General features: G+C 37.2%; 2 protein-coding genes across 2 annotated transcripts in view; one reads left to right on the top strand and one right to left on the bottom strand.

Moving 5' to 3' along the window:
* Positions 1-627: 627 nt before the first annotated feature.
* GPLD1 (glycosylphosphatidylinositol specific phospholipase D1) overlaps positions 628-24,094 on the top strand; it is a gene marked incomplete at its 5' end in the record, with an annotated part of 25,570 nt that continues 2,103 nt past the window's right edge. The window contains 22 exon segments of the mRNA XM_081324415.1: positions 628-721; positions 1,725-1,780; positions 2,917-2,995; positions 3,853-3,950; positions 5,108-5,218; positions 5,804-5,852; positions 7,005-7,059; positions 8,246-8,353; positions 10,293-10,320; positions 10,410-10,549; positions 10,979-11,044; positions 11,982-12,102; positions 13,362-13,489; positions 14,702-14,888; positions 15,603-15,713; positions 16,578-16,652; positions 17,238-17,394; positions 18,668-18,809; positions 21,001-21,103; positions 21,216-21,309; positions 22,531-22,707; positions 23,902-24,062. Coding sequence (XP_081180541.1) covers positions 628-721; positions 1,725-1,780; positions 2,917-2,995; positions 3,853-3,950; positions 5,108-5,218; positions 5,804-5,852; positions 7,005-7,059; positions 8,246-8,353; positions 10,293-10,320; positions 10,410-10,549; positions 10,979-11,044; positions 11,982-12,102; positions 13,362-13,489; positions 14,702-14,888; positions 15,603-15,713; positions 16,578-16,652; positions 17,238-17,394; positions 18,668-18,809; positions 21,001-21,103; positions 21,216-21,309; positions 22,531-22,707; positions 23,902-24,062 — 2,340 coding nt within the window.
* The window catches only part of MRS2 (magnesium transporter MRS2), a 26,572-nt gene continuing 23,817 nt past the window's right edge, over positions 21,340-24,094 (bottom strand). The window contains exon 11 of the mRNA XM_081324417.1: positions 21,340-21,881. Within this exon, the coding sequence (XP_081180543.1) occupies positions 21,858-21,881 (24 nt within the window). The 3' untranslated portion in view covers positions 21,340-21,857. The remainder of the gene's footprint in view (positions 21,882-24,094) is intronic.

The raw sequence follows: 24,094 nt of genomic DNA, 5'->3' as shown, positions 1-24,094 counted from the left end.
TAGTGGAAAAATGGAAGGCAGATACAGTCATTTCAACTTTGCTTTTTTTTTCAAAAAGATGGATATTGTTTGGTAATATTTTTTGATACAGATACCATATTTGGCAAGAGAGGCTTCCAGATGTTCATTTTATTGTGTAAACACACAACTCCTAATTTTAAGCCAGATAAGATCTGCCTTTAAGGCAGACAAGGTCTTGTATTTGTAACCTGTTATATTTGTCTTTGGCTTCTTCTTTATTTTATATGACAGAAACGCCATTAAGTAATGACTTTTAGTTGAAGCAGAGGAGCTATCCAGCTGGAGATAACTCTTGATTGGCTAAATAATCAATAATTAGAAGAGAGATTTTTTTTAAGTGTTCACTTCAATAACAGTTCACCTTCTCCATTTTAGGCATGATTTGACTCATTACCAATGAATAAGGGATTTTAGGTTTCTTGGTCTAATTCTTGTTTATAAAATAAAATAATCTATTAGCTAGTTTATAGAAATGGGGAATTGAATTTCAAGCATGAGTGCCATTGTCATATTTGAAATGTAGTCTACTTTCATGTTTCAAAGGTTGCAGTCTTCCTACTGAACACATCTTCAAAATTGTGGTTTATACTACAGATTATCAGTGGCATGGAAGCTTTCAGGAGTTGGTTGATTCTGGCTGTACTTTGCAATTTTTGTGAAAGAATTATACCATGTGGCCTGTCAACACACATTGAAATAGGTAAGCTATTAGTAGCAGTAGATAAACTAGTAGTAGTCGTAGTAACAACAACAACAACAACAATAATAGAAGTCAAAGAATTGGAGAAAATCACAAATTATCAAGATCTGAAAATCTAAACATGTACTATAGTCTGTGGTTTAGTTCTTGTTTTGACTACATATTTAGAATCCTTTGGAAGAACATTGGAAAAGTAGAAGCCGTTCTGCTTTCCTAGGTTGCTGCAATGATCAACTGCTTGGCTGGCTTTTTTTGACATATCCATTTTTTTGGATATCCATTGTCAAAACAAGGCCATTGGTCAGCTAATATGTCTATGAGAGGTGGGGCTTTTCCTTACGCAGATATTTTGATCAGATGCTGGAAAGTTTTATTTGAAGACTGAGTTTAGAACTAAACTCGCTGTCGAAACATGCCTGCTTGAAAGCAGTTGGTCCATGAATTGAGAGGTGCCTGTTTGGTCTCAGCCTAAACTGAGTGTCAAAACAAGCCTATCCAGGAGATGATCATCTGGGTTGCCTAATAAAACAGGCGAGCCTTTTCTCTTTTATAGAGACCACTGCCCTGATTTGCCCACATTGAGGATTTTTGACAGCTGACTATATTCATGATTGGCAGATAGAATCCTGCTGGTTGATTTAGTTCAGGAAAAAGCAGCAAAATCAGAGACAATAGTAAATGTTTTGATTAACCTGCCTGGCACACATGAAATCAAGACACAACCATCTGGCAACAAGCCAGAGCAGAGGACAGAGAAGCCAGTGAGGGATCTGTGAGGGGACAGCACATTTTATGTCAGTATAATTTGTATTGGCTGAAGGACAGAGGGGATAACATTTTAACTGAACTGTGGGGAAACACCCAGCATTTTGGAAAGCATGTGTGAATACCTATATAAAATGTGGATATTTATTCTCTGAAAAGCTGTAACTGATTCCTCCTTTCTCTATCCCATTACAAATGTACATTGCTAAATGTATTGTGATCTTATTTATTTTTTCAGCTCATAGAGCGCTGGAATTTTTCAGCCAGCAAGATGGACAAGTTGACTATCGTAAGGTAGAGGGTTTATTATTGTAACATGAATCAGTTGATCACATGACCTCATGACACTGCATCCTCCTTAAATATGAGTCAGTTGCCAAGCATCCAAATTTTCTCATGTAACCATGGGGAAGCTACAATGGTCGTAAGTGTGAAAAGCAGTCGTAAGTCGCTTTTTAAGTGCCATTGTAACTTTGGTCACTAAACAAATGGTTGTAAGTCAAGAACTACCTGTATAACAATGAAAATAGAATAGAATTCAAAAACAACTAGGAAACCCACCAATAAGAAAAGGAGACGAAGAACAAGATGCTGAAGGTAGCCAAGATGGAACTCAAAAGAGACTCTAGCCACCCTAATCCAAGGCCTGGAAGAAGAGCCAGATCTTCAAGACTGTCTAGAATGTTATCAGGGTTAGAGCTACTCAGATTTCAGGATGAACTTTATTTCAGAGGATAGATACTGTAATGGAGAAAGCGTGCAGCCTTGGTCCCAAAGGTTGACACCACTTAATTGAAAGAACTGAAGCATGCCAGCCTTGTTGGTAAATATCAGCCAGGAGAACACCATACATAAATATGGGATAGGTTTTAATTGCGTTTTTTAACTGTAGTCACTTTGTTGGGTGGGAGGAAAAATAAATAATAATTTAAATACTAATGTGTACAGTGTTTTACTTTATCAGCTACTTAACTACATATGTAGGCTATTAACTACATGCATAGGAAGCTCTTTCACTGACCAGCATAATTGTTTCCTAAAAGTTGATAAGAGTCCAATAAGCTTCTGATTTTATGCTTGGAAATGTAGGATAAATATCTATAGAGTGTATTGTTGTTGAATGATATGAGGAGGGATAGTAATCATGTTGAAGGGCATCATATTAGAAAAGGTGGACATTTGGATTCAAGATTAGTTTACTGCAGAAATTACTGTTAAATGTGTTTTAGTCAAGGGAGATCCCTATGAAGAACAACTTTTTAATAATTTGATGCTAAAGATAAATCATGTGGAGTGATTTATCTCTGTCATGCCTTCTGTAATCTTTCAGGGGAGTGATTTTGATTTTGCTAAATAAACATAAAATTTTCAGCATTATAATAATATCCTTTTAATACTTACATGTTTGTTTCTTTGTTCTATTGTGGCAGCTAATACTAGCTCACCAAGATGCATATCAAGCAGGAAGTCTGTATCCTGATGCTTTTTATTCTGGCCTCTGCCAAAATGGTAGGAGACCCTAGGTCAAATATTATTTTTTAATATGATCAATTATTGCAAAAGTAGACCAGTCCATTTATTCATGAAATTGGAAAATACATCAATAAGTGTACAATGAGAACCTGTCTTCTTTACACTCTACTGAGGCGTTCCTCTTCTTGACTAATTGTGGTTTTACTTTATGATCTTGGCTTATAAAGGTAAATCACATTTTAAATAGCCCATGTTCAGATCTAACAATAGTGCGTATCCAGTGGTGGGATTCAAATATGTGACCAACCGGTTCTCTGTAGATGCCACTTCTGGAAGTCCATTCTGGGCCTGGGCAACAAAAAATTAGCTACCAGTTCTACCGAAGTGGTGTGAACCGGCTGAATCCCACCACTGTGTGTATCATATTAAAATCAGGGCATGCACAGTGAACAAAGTCTATTTTAAATCAAGCTTGACGTCTGGCGATTTTGTGGATATACCAGTGCAAAGCAGAATTTGCTTCCCACTGCATCTTCTGGGAATATTTTTGATCTTGGCATGGGATCCTGAACATTTTTATTATTCACATTATTGGGGTTTTATTAAACGTTTTGCTGCATATATTAAAATATTTTCATGTAATATTTTGCCATTAAAATGTTACTGAACGTTATATTCTGTATGACTAAAATGCAACATGTAATCAGGCATGCGACATCACATGACGTCTTGCGACGTATTGTGACTTTTTCCCCATGGCCGGCAATGGGGTGGGCGCAGTTTTGGCATGACGCATCCAGACCGCGGGGCGGCAGTTTGACATGCCTAATGTAGATTAAATATGAGTTGTTATGGTTTCTGAAAAAAGTAAGCCTTGTCCTCTGAATTGTCAGGATTGTTCCATTATGTTTCTGAAGATACTCACTGGTCACCTTTCCTCAACACAAGTATCCATTACATCAGAAAGAACTATCCGCAGCCATGGGAAGAGGTAATACATTTTTCATCTGTTGTTTCCTGTGAAGCCATGAATACACTTTTCAAAAACTGTTTCTCTCTCACCTTTTCACCCAAAGATAGAAGGTAAGTAAAAAAAAAGACAATTCTTTTGATGATCGATTAGGCAGCTGTTTTAATTAGCTAAAAACAGAGCTTTAGATCAGGGGTCTTCAAATTGGCCCTTTTATGACTTGTGGACTTCAACTCCCAGAATTCCTCAGCCAGCAACTCAAGTCATAAAAGGGCCAAGTTTGTAGACCCCTGCTTTAGATTCTGCTCTCATTCTATCTGACTTCTGGTGGAAATATGTACTACTTCATTACAAAAAATGTAGTTGAATATGTAGCAGTCAATAAAAGCTACCCCAGATCATTTACATAAGGTAAGTAACTAGTCTTTTGGAATTATCCTTTATTCTTCTGCTGATTCTCAACTAGTCAGATATACCATAATTACAGTGATCATATTTTTCTGGAAAAAATAAAAGACAAAACTGAAAAAGTGGGGGACATAAAAGAGGTTCATAAGGATAAAACATTTTAATTGTTTATATTTATGACTTTTTACAAATGAAAATTAAAAACAAAACTAACCCTAACCCTAAGTGGAATTTTCCCCAATGGGATTTTCCCATGTATTTTACCAGGAAACCTACATTAGGCAGGCTCGAAAAGTAAGTGCCCTCCTAACCATAAGCAAGCACTCTGAGTTTGTTGGCGATATCCATTTTGCTCTTCGAGTTTACGGTGACCCAACCCTAACCCTAAGTGGAATTTTCCCCAATGGGTTTTTCCCATGTATTTTACCAGGAAACCGACATTAGTCAGGCTCAAAAACTAAGTGCCCTCTTAAGTATACCCAGGCACTGTTAGTACACGCTCCACAGTGATTTATTCATCTCTGATTTGGTGGTGGATGCCTTCTAAATGAAATAGATCTATGGTTTCTACCTTTTCCCTCCTGTCGTTCATATTATTCTTTGAAACTCATCCTTTATATGAAGTCTGAACTTACCTAATTCATATTTGCAATCAATTTTCATCGCCAAATGGATTGGCTCAGAGGTGTCACATATAGCCTGTCTTTTGTCCATTTGGTTTTAATAATGTTATTATGGAGTCATTTGTTTGTTTTTTAAATGGTACTTAGGCTACAGAGAAGCTGGTGGCTTTTCTCTTTGGGATTGCCTCGCACATGGTGGCAGATGTAAGCTGGCACAGCTTGGGGATTGAACAAGGATTTCTACAGGCCATGGCAGCTGTAAGTAGTGTTCTCTTTCTGGCATAGGGTTTTTCCATGTACTTGTTTTACAGTTGCATTTATTATTTTGCTTCATCCTCACAAATGTCAATAGAATATTAAAAAAATAAATCAGATCCTTGCAGTCTGCAGGGCTTTTACGAACCACAACTAAAAACTATATATATTTTAATGAATATATTTCAGTCATATCTTTGAATATCCAGATGTTGCTCTTTTAAAGTAATTATATAGATTATAGCAAAAAATGCTTGCCTATTGGGATTTCCTTTTTAGCCTTTTATGGATGAAGGCTGCTCACTGCAGAGCTGTTTATATGCGGGGGCTGAATTAAAGCACTTGGGCAGTTCTGAAGATAGAGATAGACAAGTAACAAGAAACATAAGGGATTTTTGCAATCAATTGACAACAAACTACTGATAGGGAATTCCTATATACACAGGCAGGGAAAAAGCCACAAGGGAGTGTTTTATCTCTACAATCTGGATAAGTTTAAAAAAAGAAATTTTTAAAAGCACTTCATATTTCTTTATTTGTTAAAGAGATAACGAATTATAAATAATATTGTTCCTTCTTTTTATTTAGATTGATTTTCATGGCTCATATTCAAAAGCTCATTCTACTGGTGATTTTGGTAATTTATGTACTTATAAATCCTAGAAAACTCTCCCCAAATTTCCTTTGAATGTCTCAAGGTTATGAGACTCTGGAGATGGCATTCTCTAATTTTATTTGAAAAGTATGTGTATGTGAGTGTCGTTGTTACAGTACATATATATCATAGGCATTCTCCATTTTGGTTTCCGCTGTCTCTAGAACAACTTGATATTTAATATATATATCAGCTGCTGTTTTCCATTTGTGATATATTCACATTAGATATATTTTAATGGAACTATAAATTATGGTCTATTACATTATATTATATTATAGGTAAAACTTTATATTATCCACAAGTCTGCTTATAACCAGTGTGATTTTCTAAAATTGTAGATTCCCATGATGTATCACAAGGTTTTTATGAAGTTTCTTTGAGTTTCATGAGCCATCTGATCCTTGTTGCCCAAGGGCTGACATTTCAAAAACTATCACTGGCATTCCAGTTGCTTTGATATTGTCCCATTATGGCTATAAAGCATGTGTTGCAATGTGTAAGAGAGAGGGGGAAAAACCCCAACCCATATAGAAGGGCTACCAATCTTACAGGAAAAGCCCATGCGACCTATCCAATATTACTGCAGTGCTCACAATATGTCATATCTGTTTGGGCTTCATTCAGACATGAATGGTTGTCCTGTGAAGATTTTGTTAGGCTAAATCACAGGATATAAGGCAGTGGTGGTGAACCTATGGCATGCGTGCCAGAGGCGGCACTCAGAGACCTCTCTGTGGGCACACACGCCATCACCCCAGCCCCGCCTCCCCATATGGCCCCCTCCTTCCCCCCCGAGAAGAATCGCCCCCGAGCAGCCAAGGACATGGTAGCCAGGCAGCGGGGACAAGACACTGCACTCGTGCCCCGTCACGTGCAGATGATGCTGTGGGGTGTGGGCAGAGGGCGCTGCTGGGCTGCCTCGGCAATCTGCGGCGGGCCGTGGAGGCGCTGGGTGACCCTGTGGGTGGGTGGGGGGTGGAATGGGGGGCAGTTTTTGGGCACTCAGTCTCTAAAAGGTTCACCATCACTCATATAAGGGATTATATTCATCATAAAACTTCAACATGAAGCTACATCTTTTGTTGTTGTTAAATAAATTGATGACATACACTCCTTTCATTCTAATTTTAGGGGGAGATGTGTTAAGCCAATATGAACTTGATTTTGATTATTTGAAAGCAAGCTGGTAAGAGCCACAAATGCGATCGTTGATGTTTGATGCATATGGACATTGATATACACACTCATATAGTGTTGCAAATTGCAGAGGGAGGATGAGAAACAGTTACTGAAATCTATTATTTTTTTCCTCTCAGCTAGTCAGGTCCTCAAGAACCATTGTGAATTAGACTCTAATGTTGTACTGGATGAAGGAGATCAAGGGTAACTTGTTTAGTTTGGTAGAGGTCTACAACCTTATATAATGATAGATGGATCTTACTAGCATCTAAGTAAGAGGGTTCACTTAATATAACCCTCATTTCTAGTAATGGTATCCATACTTCAATTACGTTCTGCCCTGATTACTTCAATTCACTCTGTATAGGATTGCCTTTACAAAGATGCAGTTGGTACAGATTGTGGCAACTAGGCTACTAACCATTGTCGGATACACAAAGAACATATGAAACTTGTATTTCTGAGAATTCTTACACCGTTTGCCAATTGCTTATTTCAATTCAGTTTTAATTTTACTAATTTTTGAAGCCATAATCATAGGTTGTTGAATGTTTCTATTTTAAAAAAATGGAGAGCAGGGGAAGAATTTGAACAGTTTAAGAGATCAGACCATACTGTATTTACATCCAAAAAAATAAAGCCAATAAATTGGGCATAGTGATGTGCATTTTAAGTGTCTAGTTTAACTCTGAGTACTGCACTATAGAGCAGAGTTATTGCCTATATTAGTTCTTTTTCATTTATATTTGTTTGTTAGATTTCTATTCAGCCTTTCCTCCTTGATCTTAAATTCCTAGTCCTGGAGAAGTCAACAATTAAGTCTGAGATTTTTGGAATACAAAACCTGTGCTCTACAGCAGTGTTTCTCAACCTTGGCCACTTGAAGAGGTGCAGACTTCAACTCCCAGAATTCTCCAACCTGTTTGCTGGCTGGAGAATACTGGGAGTTGAAGTCCACACCTCTTCACATGGCCACAGTTGAGAAACACCGTTCTATAGTATATCTAAGCTGCATCATTTTACCAGTTACGTAATACATATGGTTTGATTAGTGTTTGATTTATATAATATTACCAATATTTATCAAGGAATCTAGAAAAGGAGGGAAAGAATGTGTTTAGATAATTTATAATACCATTTTTACCAGTGCATTTTTGTGGCTTCAATCAAAGTTCTGATATTAATACTTTTAGGTATGTACCTGTTAAAGATTTACTGTCAATCTATGAGGATTATTATGGAAAGGAGGTAATAACTCAAAATACAATTGTTGACTGCACATATCTACAACTCCTTGATCTGTAAGTCAGAGTAAAAGGTAACACATTTTAAAACAAATGAGAGTTTGTTAATTACTGATGGGTTGTCAAGTAGGGGTTGAAGAAACACTTGTATATAGTGAAAGTTGGAGAAGATCAGGTATAAAAAATGGGAAATCTTACCATGGGCATGTTTTTATATTTTGAGAGCGGGTCTTCAGTAAGGTAGATGGACTAGTACGATGATAAATAGTTTGGTAATTTTATCTGATAAAATACATCTAAGAGCTTAAATAAACTATGAAACGTGTACAGGCGTCTTTGATTTACGACCACAATTGGGACTGAAATTTTGGTTGCTAAACTATGTGGTCATAAGTGAGTCATCACATGACCAACCTCTATTTTATGACCATTTTTCCTGCAGTTGTTAAGCGAATCATGCAGTTATTAAGTCAATCATGCAATCAATCAAATCCAACATCCCTCATAAACTTTGCTTGTTGGAAGCCAGCTGGTTGCAAATCACGATCACATGAACCTGGGACACTGCAACCATTGTAAATGTGAGCTGGTTGGCAAGCACCCAAATTGTGAACATGTGACCTTGAGAGTGGTCCAGCAGTCATAACTTTGAGGACTGTCATTGGTGTTTTTTTTCAGCATCATTATATTTCCAAACTGTCATTAAATGAATAGTCGTAAGTTGGGGATTATTGGTAGTGAAATAAAATATGTTCATATAAAGATAAGTGGCTAGAACAAAGGGGGAATGTCTTCCCCAGAGAAATTCAGCTTATAGTTTGATTTTTTGTTTCAGTTTAAGAACATACATTGTCTTAGGATAATGGCTGTTGTATCTTTTCATTCTCTTTCCTGGGCTATTCATTAAGGTGTTTTATTGCTTTTATTGTTTCAATATTTTTGCTGGTTATTTAATCTTTAAAATAATGCATAACCAGGCAACTGTGATTATTGGTCGTAGTCGAACGCAAACAATATACATACAATATATATTGTATATGACAGCCACTGTACAGAAAATGCCTTTAAAGTTGCCAACTGTATATTGATCCTGTTAAATAGGGTGGACTATATAGGGACGCAGTGGCTCAGTGGGTTAGGATGCTGAGCTTGTTGATCAGATGGTCGACAGTTTGGCGGGTCGAATCCCAAGTGCCGCGTAACAGAGTTGAGTGCCTGTTACTTGTCCCAGCTTCTGCCAACCTAGCAGTTCGAAAGCATGTAAAAATGCAAGTAGAAAAATAGGGACCACTACGGTGGGAAGGTAACAGCGTTCCGTGTGCCTTTGGCATCTAGTCATGCCGGCCACATGACCACGGAGACGTCCTCGGACAAGCGCTGGCTCTTCGGCTTTGAAACGGAGATGAGCACCGGCCCCTAGAGTTGAAAACGACTAGCACGCATGTGCGGGGGAACCTTTACCTTACCTTTATGTTTATTTAAATATCTTCATTTTACGAGAGAGTCCACAGTATGAGTTTGAAGTCAAGTGTCAGAGAGATGAGGAAGTATTTCAACATTTCTAGGTCTGTCAGCAACCATTGCTTCCCTAGTAAACATTTATAATGCACTAGCTTCAATAAACTATAATGAATAGTAACGATAGTATTTTTGGTATATAGGTATAATGCTAATTTGTGGCTAATCAGAACGAAGGAAAGAAAAGAGGGAGAAGAAAGCGGGCAGGAAAAAATAAGAGTATGACACTCGTAATTTACCTCATAATGACCTGTACTTCATTCAGAACACTTTAATAGGAATTGGCTCATTATGTTCCTGATAATAAACATTACTAGCAGTCATTTAAATAATATATAAATTTTATGAGTTTCAAAATATCCATTGTGTCTTTTTGGTATTATTAAAGGCAATATACAAAACTTGGTCTTCAAGTAGCATTTTTTCTGCATTGGAAAGTTCTATAATGATAGTAAATTATAAATAATTGCTTCCATAGCTATGGCGAGATCATCGCTGTTGCCAACGTAAGTATATTCTTCTAAAAAAGAAATTTGTTGGATGTGAATGTTGAAATAGCCAACTTACTAATTAAATTGCATCTTATTCTTCACAGCTTTATCCCATATATGCCAATAAATCCCCATTTTTAGTGGACAAGTTCTATGACTATTTCCTTGGTGGAGTGGATGATATGGCATTTTCATCAAATAATATTTTACAGTTAACCAGTTGGATGTTAAACTATGGGACTAGGTGAGGTAATTGTTAATAATTCCAAATGATCATCCTGGAAAAAAACATACTGTTTCAAAAAAAGAAATTCTACCTGGAAAAATGCATTTTTCTTCAAAAGCTTGATTCAACCAAACTGTGATTCAGAATGTGGACAGCATAGAATGTGTATTTCATTGCTGCTTGTTAAGATTTATCTTTAATTTTAACTTGTAGAGTATTATTAATAAGCTAAAACTACAGATCTTACTCTAGCTTTCCCTTGCTTTACAGATCTGTGAAGGTCATAAATGCATGGATTGGTTGTAAAGTTACTTCGTCATCATTGTTGTAACCGAATGATCACTAAATGAAACAGTCACTAAATGAGGACTATCTGTAGGGGAAGTTGTGGGCATGCTAAAAAATGAAATGTATTAAATACAATTAATCTATTAATGTTTTCTTCAGTGGCTGCTTTATTCCTGAGAATCCTTTGTTTATACGGTGTGAAGATGAACAGAGAAACTTTTCTGTGTGAGTATATTAATTAGTCTAATTTAACTAGTGGTATGAATTAACTCCAAGATTTATATTATTTTTTAATGTGGGAAATTAAGACCACATAGCTTTATTTTCTGGCCATGACTTGGCAACAAAGAGAAGTACCCATAGCTATGCAAAACCCAATAACACTTCTCTGTTCATTTTTGGAACTACTTTCAAAACATCACTATTCCAATGCAGTTGTTCTTTAGGGATATGTGATACATTTATGCCAATCCTGGTTTCATGGTTTCATTTCAAATTATTGTATTTTTCTGCCTTCAAACAAGATGTATTTAAGGCAATCTTGGAAATGCACAGCAGAAAATAGATGTTGCTAAGATATTATTTTATTTATGCAATTTATCCACCACCTCAGTCCAAAATGGTCTCTAGGTGGTTTACAAATATTTGTAATATTAGTAATAGACAAAATGTCAGTAGTATTTTAATAAACATAATATAAATACAGCATTTCATTAAAATTTGCATTAAGCTAATACTGTATTGGTGCCAGTGATTCCATAACTTATGCAAAGTCATCAGCTTTAATTTCTATTTCTTTTCTTTTTCTTTTATTAAAAAAATATTATATAGCTGCCCATTCACTCCAAATGGTTTAAATAAAGGGATAGTATAAACTTTATAATCAACAATTGTCATTTTTAAAAAAACATTAAAATACTAAAGTCCCCCGTGTGAAGAACTGCAGAGACAACAAGGGAATGAGTATTTAAATTAAATACAAACTTGATTCAGAATTATTTAAGAGCAATCACAGTCTCAGTTCAGAAAAACAGGAAAACCTTTTGTTATTTTGTAACTAAAACATTTGAATTTTTTATTCATTCATATATTTTTGCTGTCTGCAATGTGAATTTATCTTCCTATACAGAAACTTTCTACTTATTGTATCTTATTTCAATAGGTTTAAAGAATCCAGAACTCTGTACCACAGGAAGATAAGTTCTGAAGTAGCCAAATCACTTGAAAAGAATATCAGTTATACAGAAAGAGGAGTTTATTTAAAAGTTCCCCATTGGACAATGGTAATTTCTTTTGGGTCTAAACATTAATGGCAAGAACCAAATATATGATTGTAGTTTAGACATTAATTGCTGGAGATCTGCAGGATTGGACATCTTTTGTTTGTTTAATTCTTTAAATATGATTCTTTAAATAATACCCTAGCTCAGTGGTATGTACAAGGGAGATCAAAAAAGGCACAGTGGTGATTGTAGCAGAATGATCAAACCCTTCCACAATTGCGTATACTGTACGTGTGGCATTGGCATACATGCAGAATGGCCTGGACTTTAATTTTGATGTAAAGTTTTATTCTTCTGTAAATGTAGAATTTGTTCTGACTCTAAAATTGCAGCTTTCGAGTGTAGTTGGGCAAGATTTGCTGGATGGATTCAGAAGAGGGAGAGAAATGAAAGTTGATGATGGGGGAAAAGAGAAAGGGGCCATGCAGAAAGTGAAGCAGTTTATCCTTGCTGAGAAATTTGGTAGCTTTGTGTAATCCTCACCAGTTTTTGAGTTGTCCCCCAGGCTTTTCTCAGCAACTCTATTGGCTACAAAATGAAACTGGGAATCTGAGGAGGTCTAAGAATCAGATTAGAGCCACGTTTTCTTCCATTAATAGGAGTATACTCTAAGCAGTGTTTTACTCAAGGATGGACTACTTGGTGTTTCTTGAGGACAGGAATGTACATGTTCCTCAGCCTGTCCAGACCCACTGTGAAGACAGACTCTGCCTGCAATTTGTTGCTCCAGTGCAAATGTGATAGTTTCCCATTGCTGCTCAGACAAGCTAAGTGAAAAGTCAGTGAATAGTTTAGCCATGTATGGGTGTAGGGATGTAGGGAAGCAAGTCTTTCTGGTGCTGGGAAAATTGGTGCCAAAAAGACCCACTTCACTTCTTCTCTTTTTTTTTTCTTACCCTCATTGTATATCAGACTAAGTATTGTAGCAATATCTACAACATGAATGAGCACTGTGCTGGTATTTAATTGACAAAATGGACAGCAGATTTTTTTAAAAAAATTTCTTCCTGGGAAACATCTCTAGTTAGCAAACAATTCAAGAAACCAGTGCCATGTGTTGCATTGATATCTTTTATATAGTGAAACAAACACTAATACATCATTAGCTGTGCCAATGTCATGCCAGGCTTCTTCGCTGCAATAATGTCTCTGCAAAATGAGAAATGGACATTTACATCTAATATAAATTGCTACTCCAGCATCCAGTAAGTGGTTACGCTGCTTATTGGACACATCTTGTTTCCCAAAATTATTTTCAGTTCCAAAATAGTGACACAACAAAGGGTTCGAGGAAAGTGCTGGCGGTCCCACAGCAACACTCATCTAAATACATCACCAAGCCCAGTGCTTCATATTTTCTGAAAACTCCATATGCAAAACTTGGATCGTGAGTACTGATTTATACATTTGTTTCTGCTATCTTTATAACAGATTATTGCTTCACTGGTTTAGAAATAACCTTGCCAGAATGTCAGTGAATGAATATCTATGGAGATTTTCAATCTTTTTTTTCTCCTTTCTTTTTTCCTTTCCTTTCTTTCTCAACCACTGGCCTTTGTTGTCTTTTTCCTTTCCCCTTTCGCTTCTCATCCAAGAAGCTTCTTCAGTTCTAGCTAACTGGGTGGGGAATGGGAGGATTTATGTTATTTGCAGTTGGCTGGCTATTACCATACTGAGAGTCGCTGAGGCCATTTGGGGGTTGATCTGTATCCCTCAGATACCCAATGGGTATGGAATCTTCTTGGGACTGCTGTAAATGGGAGATAAGTGGTGTCATACCCTTCCTCCTGTGTTGAGGGAGGGCTGTTCAGTTTTAATATAGTCCTGCTAGCGTCTTTGACTCCTCTTTCAAACCAGTGCTCTTCTCTATCCAGAATGTGAATTTTGCTGTCTTCAGAAGAATGAGCCTTGTCTTTCAGATGGAGATGAATCTTGTCCTAATGAGTTTGTTCTCCTGTGTTGTGGCATGCATTTTTGAAATGGTGGTTTAGTTTCCCCAGTGGTAGAGGCCTACACATTTCTCACTGCATTGCACTGGACAGACCACATTGCTCTCTCTATTTGTCTCTGGGTGTTTTGTCCTCAGGGTGGGCAAACTTATGTCTTAATGTATTCCTGGGTTTAAAATGTGCATTTATGTTGTGTTTGTTGAAAATCCTCCTGAGCTTTTCTGATATTCCTGCAATGTGTAGAATGACAACGTTGTTCCATTTGTTGTTCTCTTCTTTTCTATCTGTTGGGAAGGTGCTCCAACTGGATCTTTTTATGGATTTGATGAAGGCTCAGTTAGGGTAGCTACAAGTTCTGAGGGCTTCCTTGATGAGTTTTTGTTCCATTCCCCCCCAAAAAAAAGTAACATTAAAAAAAAGGAAATTGAAAATGAGATAGATCTGGCAATGTATAATAGGCTGTTAGGCAACTACCAAGAATGGTGTCTGCAAGTCTGTTGGCATTTCTGGGTGCTACGTTGAGTCCCCTGATTTTTCCTTCAGGATTTCTATGGAACTACATCTGTCACTAGAAACTATCCATTTTTTAAAAAAAATCTGCACAGGAAATGTCATACAAATGGACATTGGCACCATTCTCTCATATGCAGGGCTATGACTTCAGCTGACCTAAATCAGGATGGATACGATGACTTGGTGGTTGGGGCACCAGGTTACAGCCAGCTTGGACACATTCAGTTGGGACGTGTCTATATTGTTTATGGCAATGAATCAGGTTTGCCTCATTCCAACCTGGACCTTGATCAAGAAGCAGATGAAATACTAGAAGGCACTAAGGTAACAAAACAAGTCAAACATGGATAATTAAATATGTTTTGTTTTTATTTTTGGATCACTAGTTCCGTTATTATTTTCCCTACTGTAATTGCATCAATGAGGCTTCTTTTGTAACTAACTGAAACTAGGCTATTGTAAGCCTTTCCTTCTAGATGTGTAGAAACTCTAACAACCAGGATTTCCAGCCACTGTGACCTCTGTATGCTCCAAGTCACTTGTAGGGCACAAGGTTGAGGAAAGCTGTACATTAATTGCTACCTAAATCAAATAATTGGGAGACCTAAGTTAGGTTCACAACTGATACTACATTTGGTCATTGTGCTAGGAACATACTTATAAGGATTGACAGTTTAAATAAATTCTATATAGACGGCAAACAAACAAGATGTTGTTCTCTTGGTAACTGTGAATAGAGTTCACTGGTGATTTAAATTAAATTTGTAGTTAGGAATAAAAGAACTCATATTTAAAGGAACAAAATTTTACAGAGTTTAGTGCAGCATCAACCAAATCCATTTTCGCTCTTAAATGCTTCCTACTTAATGAGTTAAATAATTTGTCATAACGTGTTACTATTGAAAAAATAACAATGTCCAATATGTATATTATCTAAATGTGTCTTCTTTTTAAAATAGCTTTGGCTTCATGAAATGTGCGTGCGTGCACGTAAATGTGTGTATGTCTACGCAATCAATATGTCTCTCTTCTATCTAGCCTTCAGGAAGATTTGGTTCTGCCATAGCAATTTTGGACTTCAATGTGGATGGAATATTGGATCTTGCAATAGGAGCCCCATCAGTAGGAGCCCAGGAACTTAGTTACACGGTAGGCAACTGTAAAATGCTAACATAAAATATAGTTAGTCTGGTGCAGTTGGCCTAGAAAGCAGGAGACTGTGAGTTCCAGGCTTCCCTTAGGCATGAAAGCCAGTTGGGTGACTTTGAATCAGTTGCTTTCTTTCAATCCAACCCACCCCTCAAAGTTTTATTGTGAGGAAGTGGGAGGAGGGAGCCTTTTGTAGGCTGCTTTTGTATAAATAAAAGTGGGTTATAAAAATAATAATAGTAACCTTGCTAATTAGGCTGCATTTAATGTAGGCTTATATTTTGATTGTCTGAAATAAAAAAAAATAATGGGAACAATTTATTGACCATCTTAGAATTCATCTACATATAGTCCCTCACCTAGCAGCTGCCTTGTTTAGCGACCATTCACAATTACAATGGTGAAGAAAAACAAACTTTGTGACCAGTCTTTGCATTTGAATAGCGTAGTTGTCCAGAATCTCTTTGTGGTGAGATGGGCAGCAAATAAACGTAATGAGTAAATAATAAATAAATTTGTAACTTTTGTGGGACTGTAAGCAAAGGAAAGCTGAAGTAAGATTGTAAGTAGTTGCGGTTTCTCTTAGTGACCACTTCACTTAGCAATCAAATTGCTGGTCCCAATTGTGGTTACTGAATGAGGGTTACCTGCATTTTATATTGACCCATATCTTACAGATGAATTGATTAGCTTAATCTGGATTACAAAGGTTTGAGTGGTAGTCCAATCCTTTTATGTGGTTTGCTGCATTTTGACATTGTATCATATTTTAACTCAGCTAATTATGAGAAATGCAGTTTCATGTGAGGATGAAAAGAATAAAGAATAAAAGAATCTATTACAATGTTATATTTTCTTATTTAGGGGTCTGTATACATATTTCTTGGCAACAGAGGAGGAGGTTTCCACAGCCTGCCAAATATTACAATAATTTGTCAAGTAAGTTTGCTGATGAAAAGGCAAAGCATGGAATTCAAATTTAAACCACTTTATTTTTTGCTCAGTCACAAGCATCTTGAAAATTAATTTCCCCGGATATTCAGTGCAATTTTTACTCGGGATGAAAGCACCATTCTTATGTGTCCTTCCTTCAAACACAGTCAAAGTACGTGTGAAGGGCACACTCTTCTTTAATGGATACATTTTAAAACATATATTGAACCATTCAGGAATGGATAGTGCTAATACAGGGCGGAGCTTTTGGGATTCTTTTGATAATTAAAGGTAAACTATCCCTCTAATGTGCCTGGTAGTTGCGCTTCAGTATTCAGTAATATTACCTATTCTGTAAATAAATTTTACTGAAGAAGCTGTATTTCAGCAGTTGAGCTGTATATTCTTTTATCTGGGCACCAAATTATTGACAATAGAAGTTGAGGGCGCTTCATCGCCAGAGGTTTTTAAGAAGAGATTGGGCAACCAGTTGTCTGGAAAGATATAGGGTCTCCCGCTTGAGGAGGGGGTTGGACTATTGGAGGCTCTGCAAGGGGCCCTTCCAACTCTGTTATTCTGTTACTTTTGCAGGAAATATATTGTAATCTAGGCTGGTCCCTGCTGACAGCTGATGTTGACAGGAATGGAAATAATGACCTTGTGCTTGGTTCCCCATATGCACCTGCTGGTGGAATACAAAGAGGATTTGTGGCTTCTTTTTATTCTTCCTCTTACAGAAATGGGCAAAGTAAGCTTGTTTGGAAAAGGTGTTTGTTTCCTAAAGTATCCTATATTGGTACTTTCAAATTCTTGCTGAAACATTGTCAGAATAATATGTCTAGATCCTTCTTCAAGTTTTTAAGTAGTACTCACAGAAATGATTCCTAGGCAACATATTTAATGTTAGTTCACATATTAAACTTGGTTAACTTGGTTAACTAATTTTGTATTAATTTACCCTCATCCAGGCTGAATTGATGCAAGAGATTCATATAGCATCCCATTGTTTTTCATACAGAGTGTACTGGATTCCTTCCTGAAGCAGTTGTCCTTCATGGCTTAAAATAGTATTTCTCAGCCTTGGCAACTTTAAGATGTGTGGGCTTCAACTCCCAGAAGTTCTGGAAGTCCACACGTTCTAAAGCTGAAAGGTTGAGAAACTCTGGCTCAGAAAAAGATATTGAGATTCTTTAAAATCTTAAGTCCCTCCCCAAACCGAGCATTATTTATATCCAAATCTTAGCCACTGTACCCAGCCCATTATAGAAGCACTTCAAAATAGATGCATGTGTGTGCGCGCGCGCACACACACACACAAAGAGAGAGAGACAGACAGACAGACAGAGAGAGAAATGGGACATTTGTTTATATAAACAACAGAGATATGCTGCGTTGAACCCTGATATTTATAAGGGGTTTATAGATCCTCCATCCACAATCACCTCCTCCTATCTCAAATTTCAGGATATAGGTAGTCCTCAACCTACAACTGTTTAGTGACCATTTCAAGTTACAATGACACTGGAAAAAAAGTGACATCACTGTTTTTCATAGGACCATGGTAGCATCCTCATGGTCACATGATCAAAGTTCAGATGCTTGGCAACTGATTAATATTTATGACAGTTGCAGAGTTCCGGGTTCATGCAATTAACTTTTGTGACCTTCTGACAAGCAAAATCAATGGGGAAGCCAGATTCACTTAACAACCGTGTCACTAACTTAACAACTGCAGTGATCCACTTAACAGCTGTGACAAGAAAGGTGGTAAAATGGGGCAAAACTCACTTAACAAATGTCTCGTTAGCAACAGAAGTTTTGGGGTCAATTGTGATCATATGTTGAGGATTACCTGTATTCATTCTGGTGGGAAATTCTCCTATCTGTATTTATTTATCTACATGTATTTAAAGTAATGGTTTGTGCTACACAGAAATATTGAACAAAGCAATGTTCTTGTATGTAATCTGTTTCAAAAACAGAACTTTCAGATCAGCACTAGTTTTCTCCTTATTTCTCAGGCCTGCTGTTTGTATCAGATGCTGACTGGATGGTAAAAGGAGAAACAGATTATGCTTGGTTTGGCTCATCACTCAGCAGTGTCCAGCTCCCAAATAAAATCTTGCTGCTTATTGGAAGTCCTTTTGGGAGAAATTGTACAAGGTGTATGCATTTATTTTTAAGTACATATGTATGTGATTGTATTCTAGGTCAGGGGCGTCAAAATGCTGGCCCACGGGTCAGACACGTCCTCGGGAAGCCACACCCACCCCATTGCCAGAAATGGGGAAAAAGCTCCGATACGTCGCGCGACGTCATGTTGCGAGTTTGACATGTCTGTTCTAGGCTATCTTCACAACCTATCTTCTGTACTTTCTCACTACAAATATATGCAGCAGATCTACATTTTCTCTAAATGTTGATCTGTTAGATACAAGCAGAATAATGCTCTAATAATAGACATTTTTTAAAGTATGACCTTATTTTCTGCAGCTGAATCAGAGATATAATTCAAGGCTGCAGGATTATATGCCTTAGCTACAATTCCTAGAAATTTCAAAAGATGACCTCAAATTATAACTTAATGTGTCAGAAGGGGAACATTATTAAATGGATGATCAGAAAATAATCATATTTCAATTAAATATAAACGTATATAAAATAAAACCAATGTCAATTTTACTCTGGCTCTGCCCATGACCTTTAGGAATATTACCCTGGTATTTCCCCATTCAAAGGCTACGTACAGCCCTTGGAAGAGAATTGGATTGAATTTATTAAATTTATATGCCGCCCTTCTCCCTAAGGTCCACCTTTGATTTAAAGCAAGACTAACCCCACAAAGCCTGAAGCTGTGCCTATCCTAACTAGGTTTTACAACTGATTGTATTGTAGAGCGCATATAGTCCTGCGTTAACAGGTATATATTAAGAGCTGCGGCGGTGCAGTGGTTAGTATGCAGTATTGCAGACTGATTCTACTCAGTGCTGGCAGTTCGATCCTGACTGGCTCAAGGTTGACTCAGTTTTCTGTCCTTCTGAAGTCAGTAAAATAAGGACGCAGATTGTTGGGGACAATATGCTTACCCCGTAAACTGTTTAAAGAGTGCTGTAAAGCACTATGAAGTGGTATATAAGTCTAGGTGCTATTGCTATTGCTATATAATCACCTGCCCACAGTTCTAAATACTGGATATATAATCCATTCATCTGGTTCAGAATATTTTTTTCTGTTAAAGTTGTTCAGTAACTATTTTTCTCCTAAAATAAAATGTTTATCATTTTAAAAGTGTTTGCAACTCATTCGAGATCAAGGCCACGAGTCATTTCCTTGTTACAAGTAGAGCCCAAGGTTAAGTATTTTATTTATTTGAAAGTGAGTTTGCTTTATTTGTCTGTCAAATTTATAACCTGTCTTTGTGAGGAATACAAGTTAAAAACCATACAATAAAACAGATAAAAGAAGGCAATCACTTGGGGGCAAAGGTAACCAACACATTAATGCAACCCTCTCACAAGGCGCATACTCTCAACAGAAAACAGTGTTTATCAAACTTGGCAGCTTTCAGATGTGTGTATTTCAATATCCTGGGGAGCTGGCTGGGGAATTCTGGGGTTGAAGTCCACACATCTGAAAGATGCTAAGGTTGAGAAACACTTGAAGATTGAAAACACTTGAAACAAATCAGATCTTTAAAGCTTGTTTAAAGGACAGATAAGATTGGGGCTCTTCAAATCTCTAGGCAAAACGTTACTACAGCGGCAGGCACTGCAACAGACAAGGAATATGTCTTATTAGGTCTCTGTTTTAGGTTTTAAAGATTGAAACTGCAGCATATCCACTCTGTCAAAAGGATAGAGGTAGTTCTTGATGGCTAGACTTCACGCCATGAAAGCTTTTATAAGTCACAACCAACACTTTCAATTGCACCTGGAAGTTTACTGATAAACACTATAGAGGTAATTCAAACAATGAAGGTGTTATGTGGGAATAGTGAGATACATTCCTAACTGTCTTCACTGCTGCATTCTAGATCAGCTACAGCTTCCAAGTGGTTTTCAAAGGTAGAGCCATGTAGACCATGTTCCAGCACTCCATGTGTGAGATACTAAGACATTTGTAACTATAATGAGCTCCCAGTCCAGAAAAGGGCAATAATCTGGAGGATAATGGGAATTGTAGTCTATATATTTGGGGATCACTAGTCCAGAAATTGAGATTCTGAAATGAAACTGATATTGATGATGATGATTCTACGGTATGTCTTGCAATTACTATCTTTTTTTAGTATTGTTCAGTGTTTATCCTAATTGTTCTGTTGTTGTTTTTTTACTATAAACATTTTGTATTCTAGCCTAGGCTGTTATTTCTCCGAATACAACAGGCAAGCTGTTGGAATGGTATATGGTTATATCCCACCAAACACCCAAAGCTGGTTCACTTTAAGTGGGGATGATGTAAGTATTTGTGGTGCCTTTTGAAATAATATAAAAAACAAGAATGAGAAAAATTTTGATTTCATGAGACTAACTATATATATGTATATGTGCTCATATTATAACCATGCAGGAAAATGGGAAATTTGGTTCAGCTTTGGCAACCGGTTTCCTTTCCATAGAAGGAATCTCCAAGCAAGTACTGATAGTCGGTGCACCGACACAAGGTATGCAACTTTGAACAAGACTTAGCAGCATTTTTATTTCAGTAATGCATTATGACAGAGGATAAAGAAATTCCAGTAGGCAAAGAATCATGATACAGAATCTAAATTTACTTATGTAGAAAGTTCATTAAAATCCATTCAACGTAATATACATGCATTGTTTATATACAATGTTGCAGACCTGTTGCGAGGTATGTTGCTTTTATGTTGAGAAATTGAGGCTGTAATATTTTGTCATTGTTGGTTCCCAGACACGTTGGTTCACTTGAGTCCTTATCCCTATGCAGCTTTACATAATATTGCAGAAATAATTGTATTAGATTTCTTAGGGGATCTATTTTGGATTGTTTAGGTCTTTTATATCAGGAAGTAGATCTTGATGTTCAGACATGTGATTTCAAGTACCTCCAGAAAATAAAAAAAAGTTGGGGAATATGAGTTGTCTACTTCTGATGGAACATGAAGCTGAATCAACTCCTTGTGACTGCATCCATTCAAATCTGTTGGAAGTATTATTAAATAGTTCTTCTGGGATGTTTTTCGATTCCTCAGTCTAGCCATTTCAAGTTCCGCTGTAAATGAAAATGTTGATCACAATGGCATTACTATTGGAAAATGAAAATATCTCAATTTTAATCTGTAAAGGATTCCAAATCAAAGATCAAAACACTCTGAAATACTTCCCAATACTTATTGCAGAAGATGAATGGGACCATGTGCAGCAATATACTCAATATACAGTTTCCCACTGTGTTAGATTTATACTCCTTTATTGCTGATTTCATTCCTTCCCTTTAACTAGTGCTTTTGCATTTTACTACATGTGTCCTGTTTTATTATAGGTTAAAATCTAAACTGAGCCATGCTTAATATTAGAGCAATAGTCCAGCTAACTCATAACTTGCATCTCTGTTCTCCAATACTCTGTTCATTTCAACTTTTTGAATTTTGTGGCTTGGAAATATGCAACCATTTAGTGCAACCTCTAGCTGAAAGAATATCTCCTGGCTGAAATTACAATATAGTTTTCATTAAGACTGGGAGCTCTGCACATGATTATTCTAAAAGCAGTTATCTTTGTTGATAAACTACTTGATCATTACTTCAGATAGATTCAGTAGAGCTAGTGTTTCCTGCATTTAAATGTGGATTCTTAACTCAACAATGCTTTCTTGACATTTTTTATAGCAACCATAATTCTGTCATCTTGGTTTTCTTCAGACAGTGTCTTCAGGATTTTATTTATATCCTCTACACTACACCAAGCAGGAAGTGTTTTGATATATGACTTGATGGAAAATGGCAAGCCTTCTATACTTAGCACATTCAGTGGAGATAGGAGATTTTCACGTTTTGGAGAAGAGGTGCACTTACGGGATCTGAACAATGATGGACTTGGTATAGTTACAATTTTTTATTGTGAAACATTAAAAAAATTGCATAGTAAATTCTACTGAGGGTGAATTCAGCATTCCACCACCCTCTTTTTCTTCCGGGAAAGTAAACTCTTCCAGCAGCAAATTGAGGATTGTCCTCCTGTGTCACTGCGGGAGAACTAAAACAGTAAATTCAAAGACAAATCCCTGTTTCCAAACTTGCATCCTAAGATCACAGCCGAGAGCTTCGTTGCATCCTGGAACAGGTGGATGATTGAGGCTGGACTGGATTGCTTCTTTGAGACCTCTGTGTGCACTGATCCTAGGGTATACCTTAGTTTTTTGATGAGCCCCAGAGATGACGCGCCAGAAGTGACACTTCTGTTTCTGCAGAAAGTCTAAAGAGTGAATCTGACTGAACATGAATATTTTGTCCATATTTGGTGATAAGAGCAGTGAAGCATTTCTAGTTTTCTGCCCTTATTGTTTCTGCTGATAGCTAACCAGTAGCTCTGGGTGGAGTGATCCGTCCATCTGCAGAACTGCAGTGAGTATTCATGCTATTTGGTGAAAAAAGTGACTCAGATTATACATTTGGAGTTGGTCTTTGGCCAGATCCAGGTGAGTTGCCCAGTGCACTCTTTCCGAGTTTATCTGGACTGAATTCAGTTCTGTAACACTCTAAGAGGTGAATAAAGTCCTCCAATCTGCCAGCTTGGCCACGTGTTGGTTAAATTCTAGCTCTTTCTGGGCTATCAAAGCAGCCTAGAAGGTGACCACGGGACAGGTCCATGTAGTATATCATCCTCTTTGAGGGAGTGAAGAGTACTTCTGGCAATGAAAAAGGTGGGCGGTATGCCTCAAAAAAACCACCGGGCCCCTTTGGCTGCTTCCAATTTTGTGAGCTGCAATAGCTGCCAGTTGGATTCTGGATGCAACTCAAGGTTTTGGTTATTACCTATAAAGCCTTTCATGGCACAGAGCCTGAGTTATCTAAGAGGCTGTCTGTCTCCAATTGCTTCTCCCTACTCAATATCTTCATGCAGGTTGGGTTGTTCCAGGACACCCCCACAAGAAGTCATGTGGGCATCATGCTTAATGACTGCTTTGCTCAACGATTGAGATTCGGGTCCCAATTGTGGTTTGCAGGTTGAGGACTACCTGTGTAATTTTGGTCATATTTGTAGCGTGAATCTTTTGCTGTGCATATTGGCAGATGAAATGATTGTGTCATCGCCTCTTCGAAATGAAAAAAATATGGGTGGATTGTTTGGAGAACAAGTTGGATATATTTATATATACAGTGGAAACCAGACCACTACGGGTCATGTGACAGACCACTGCAAATCATGGACTTCCCCTTGTCCTGAAGACTGGGTAAGTTGTTTGTTACCTAGACTTAAACTAGT

This window comes from Vipera berus, assembly GCF_964194415.1.
Source record: "Vipera berus genome assembly, chromosome: 3".
NCBI lineage: Eukaryota > Metazoa > Chordata > Lepidosauria > Squamata > Viperidae > Vipera > Vipera berus.
Note: the sequence above shows the minus strand (reverse complement) of the source record. Positions and strands in the feature narration are given on the sequence as shown.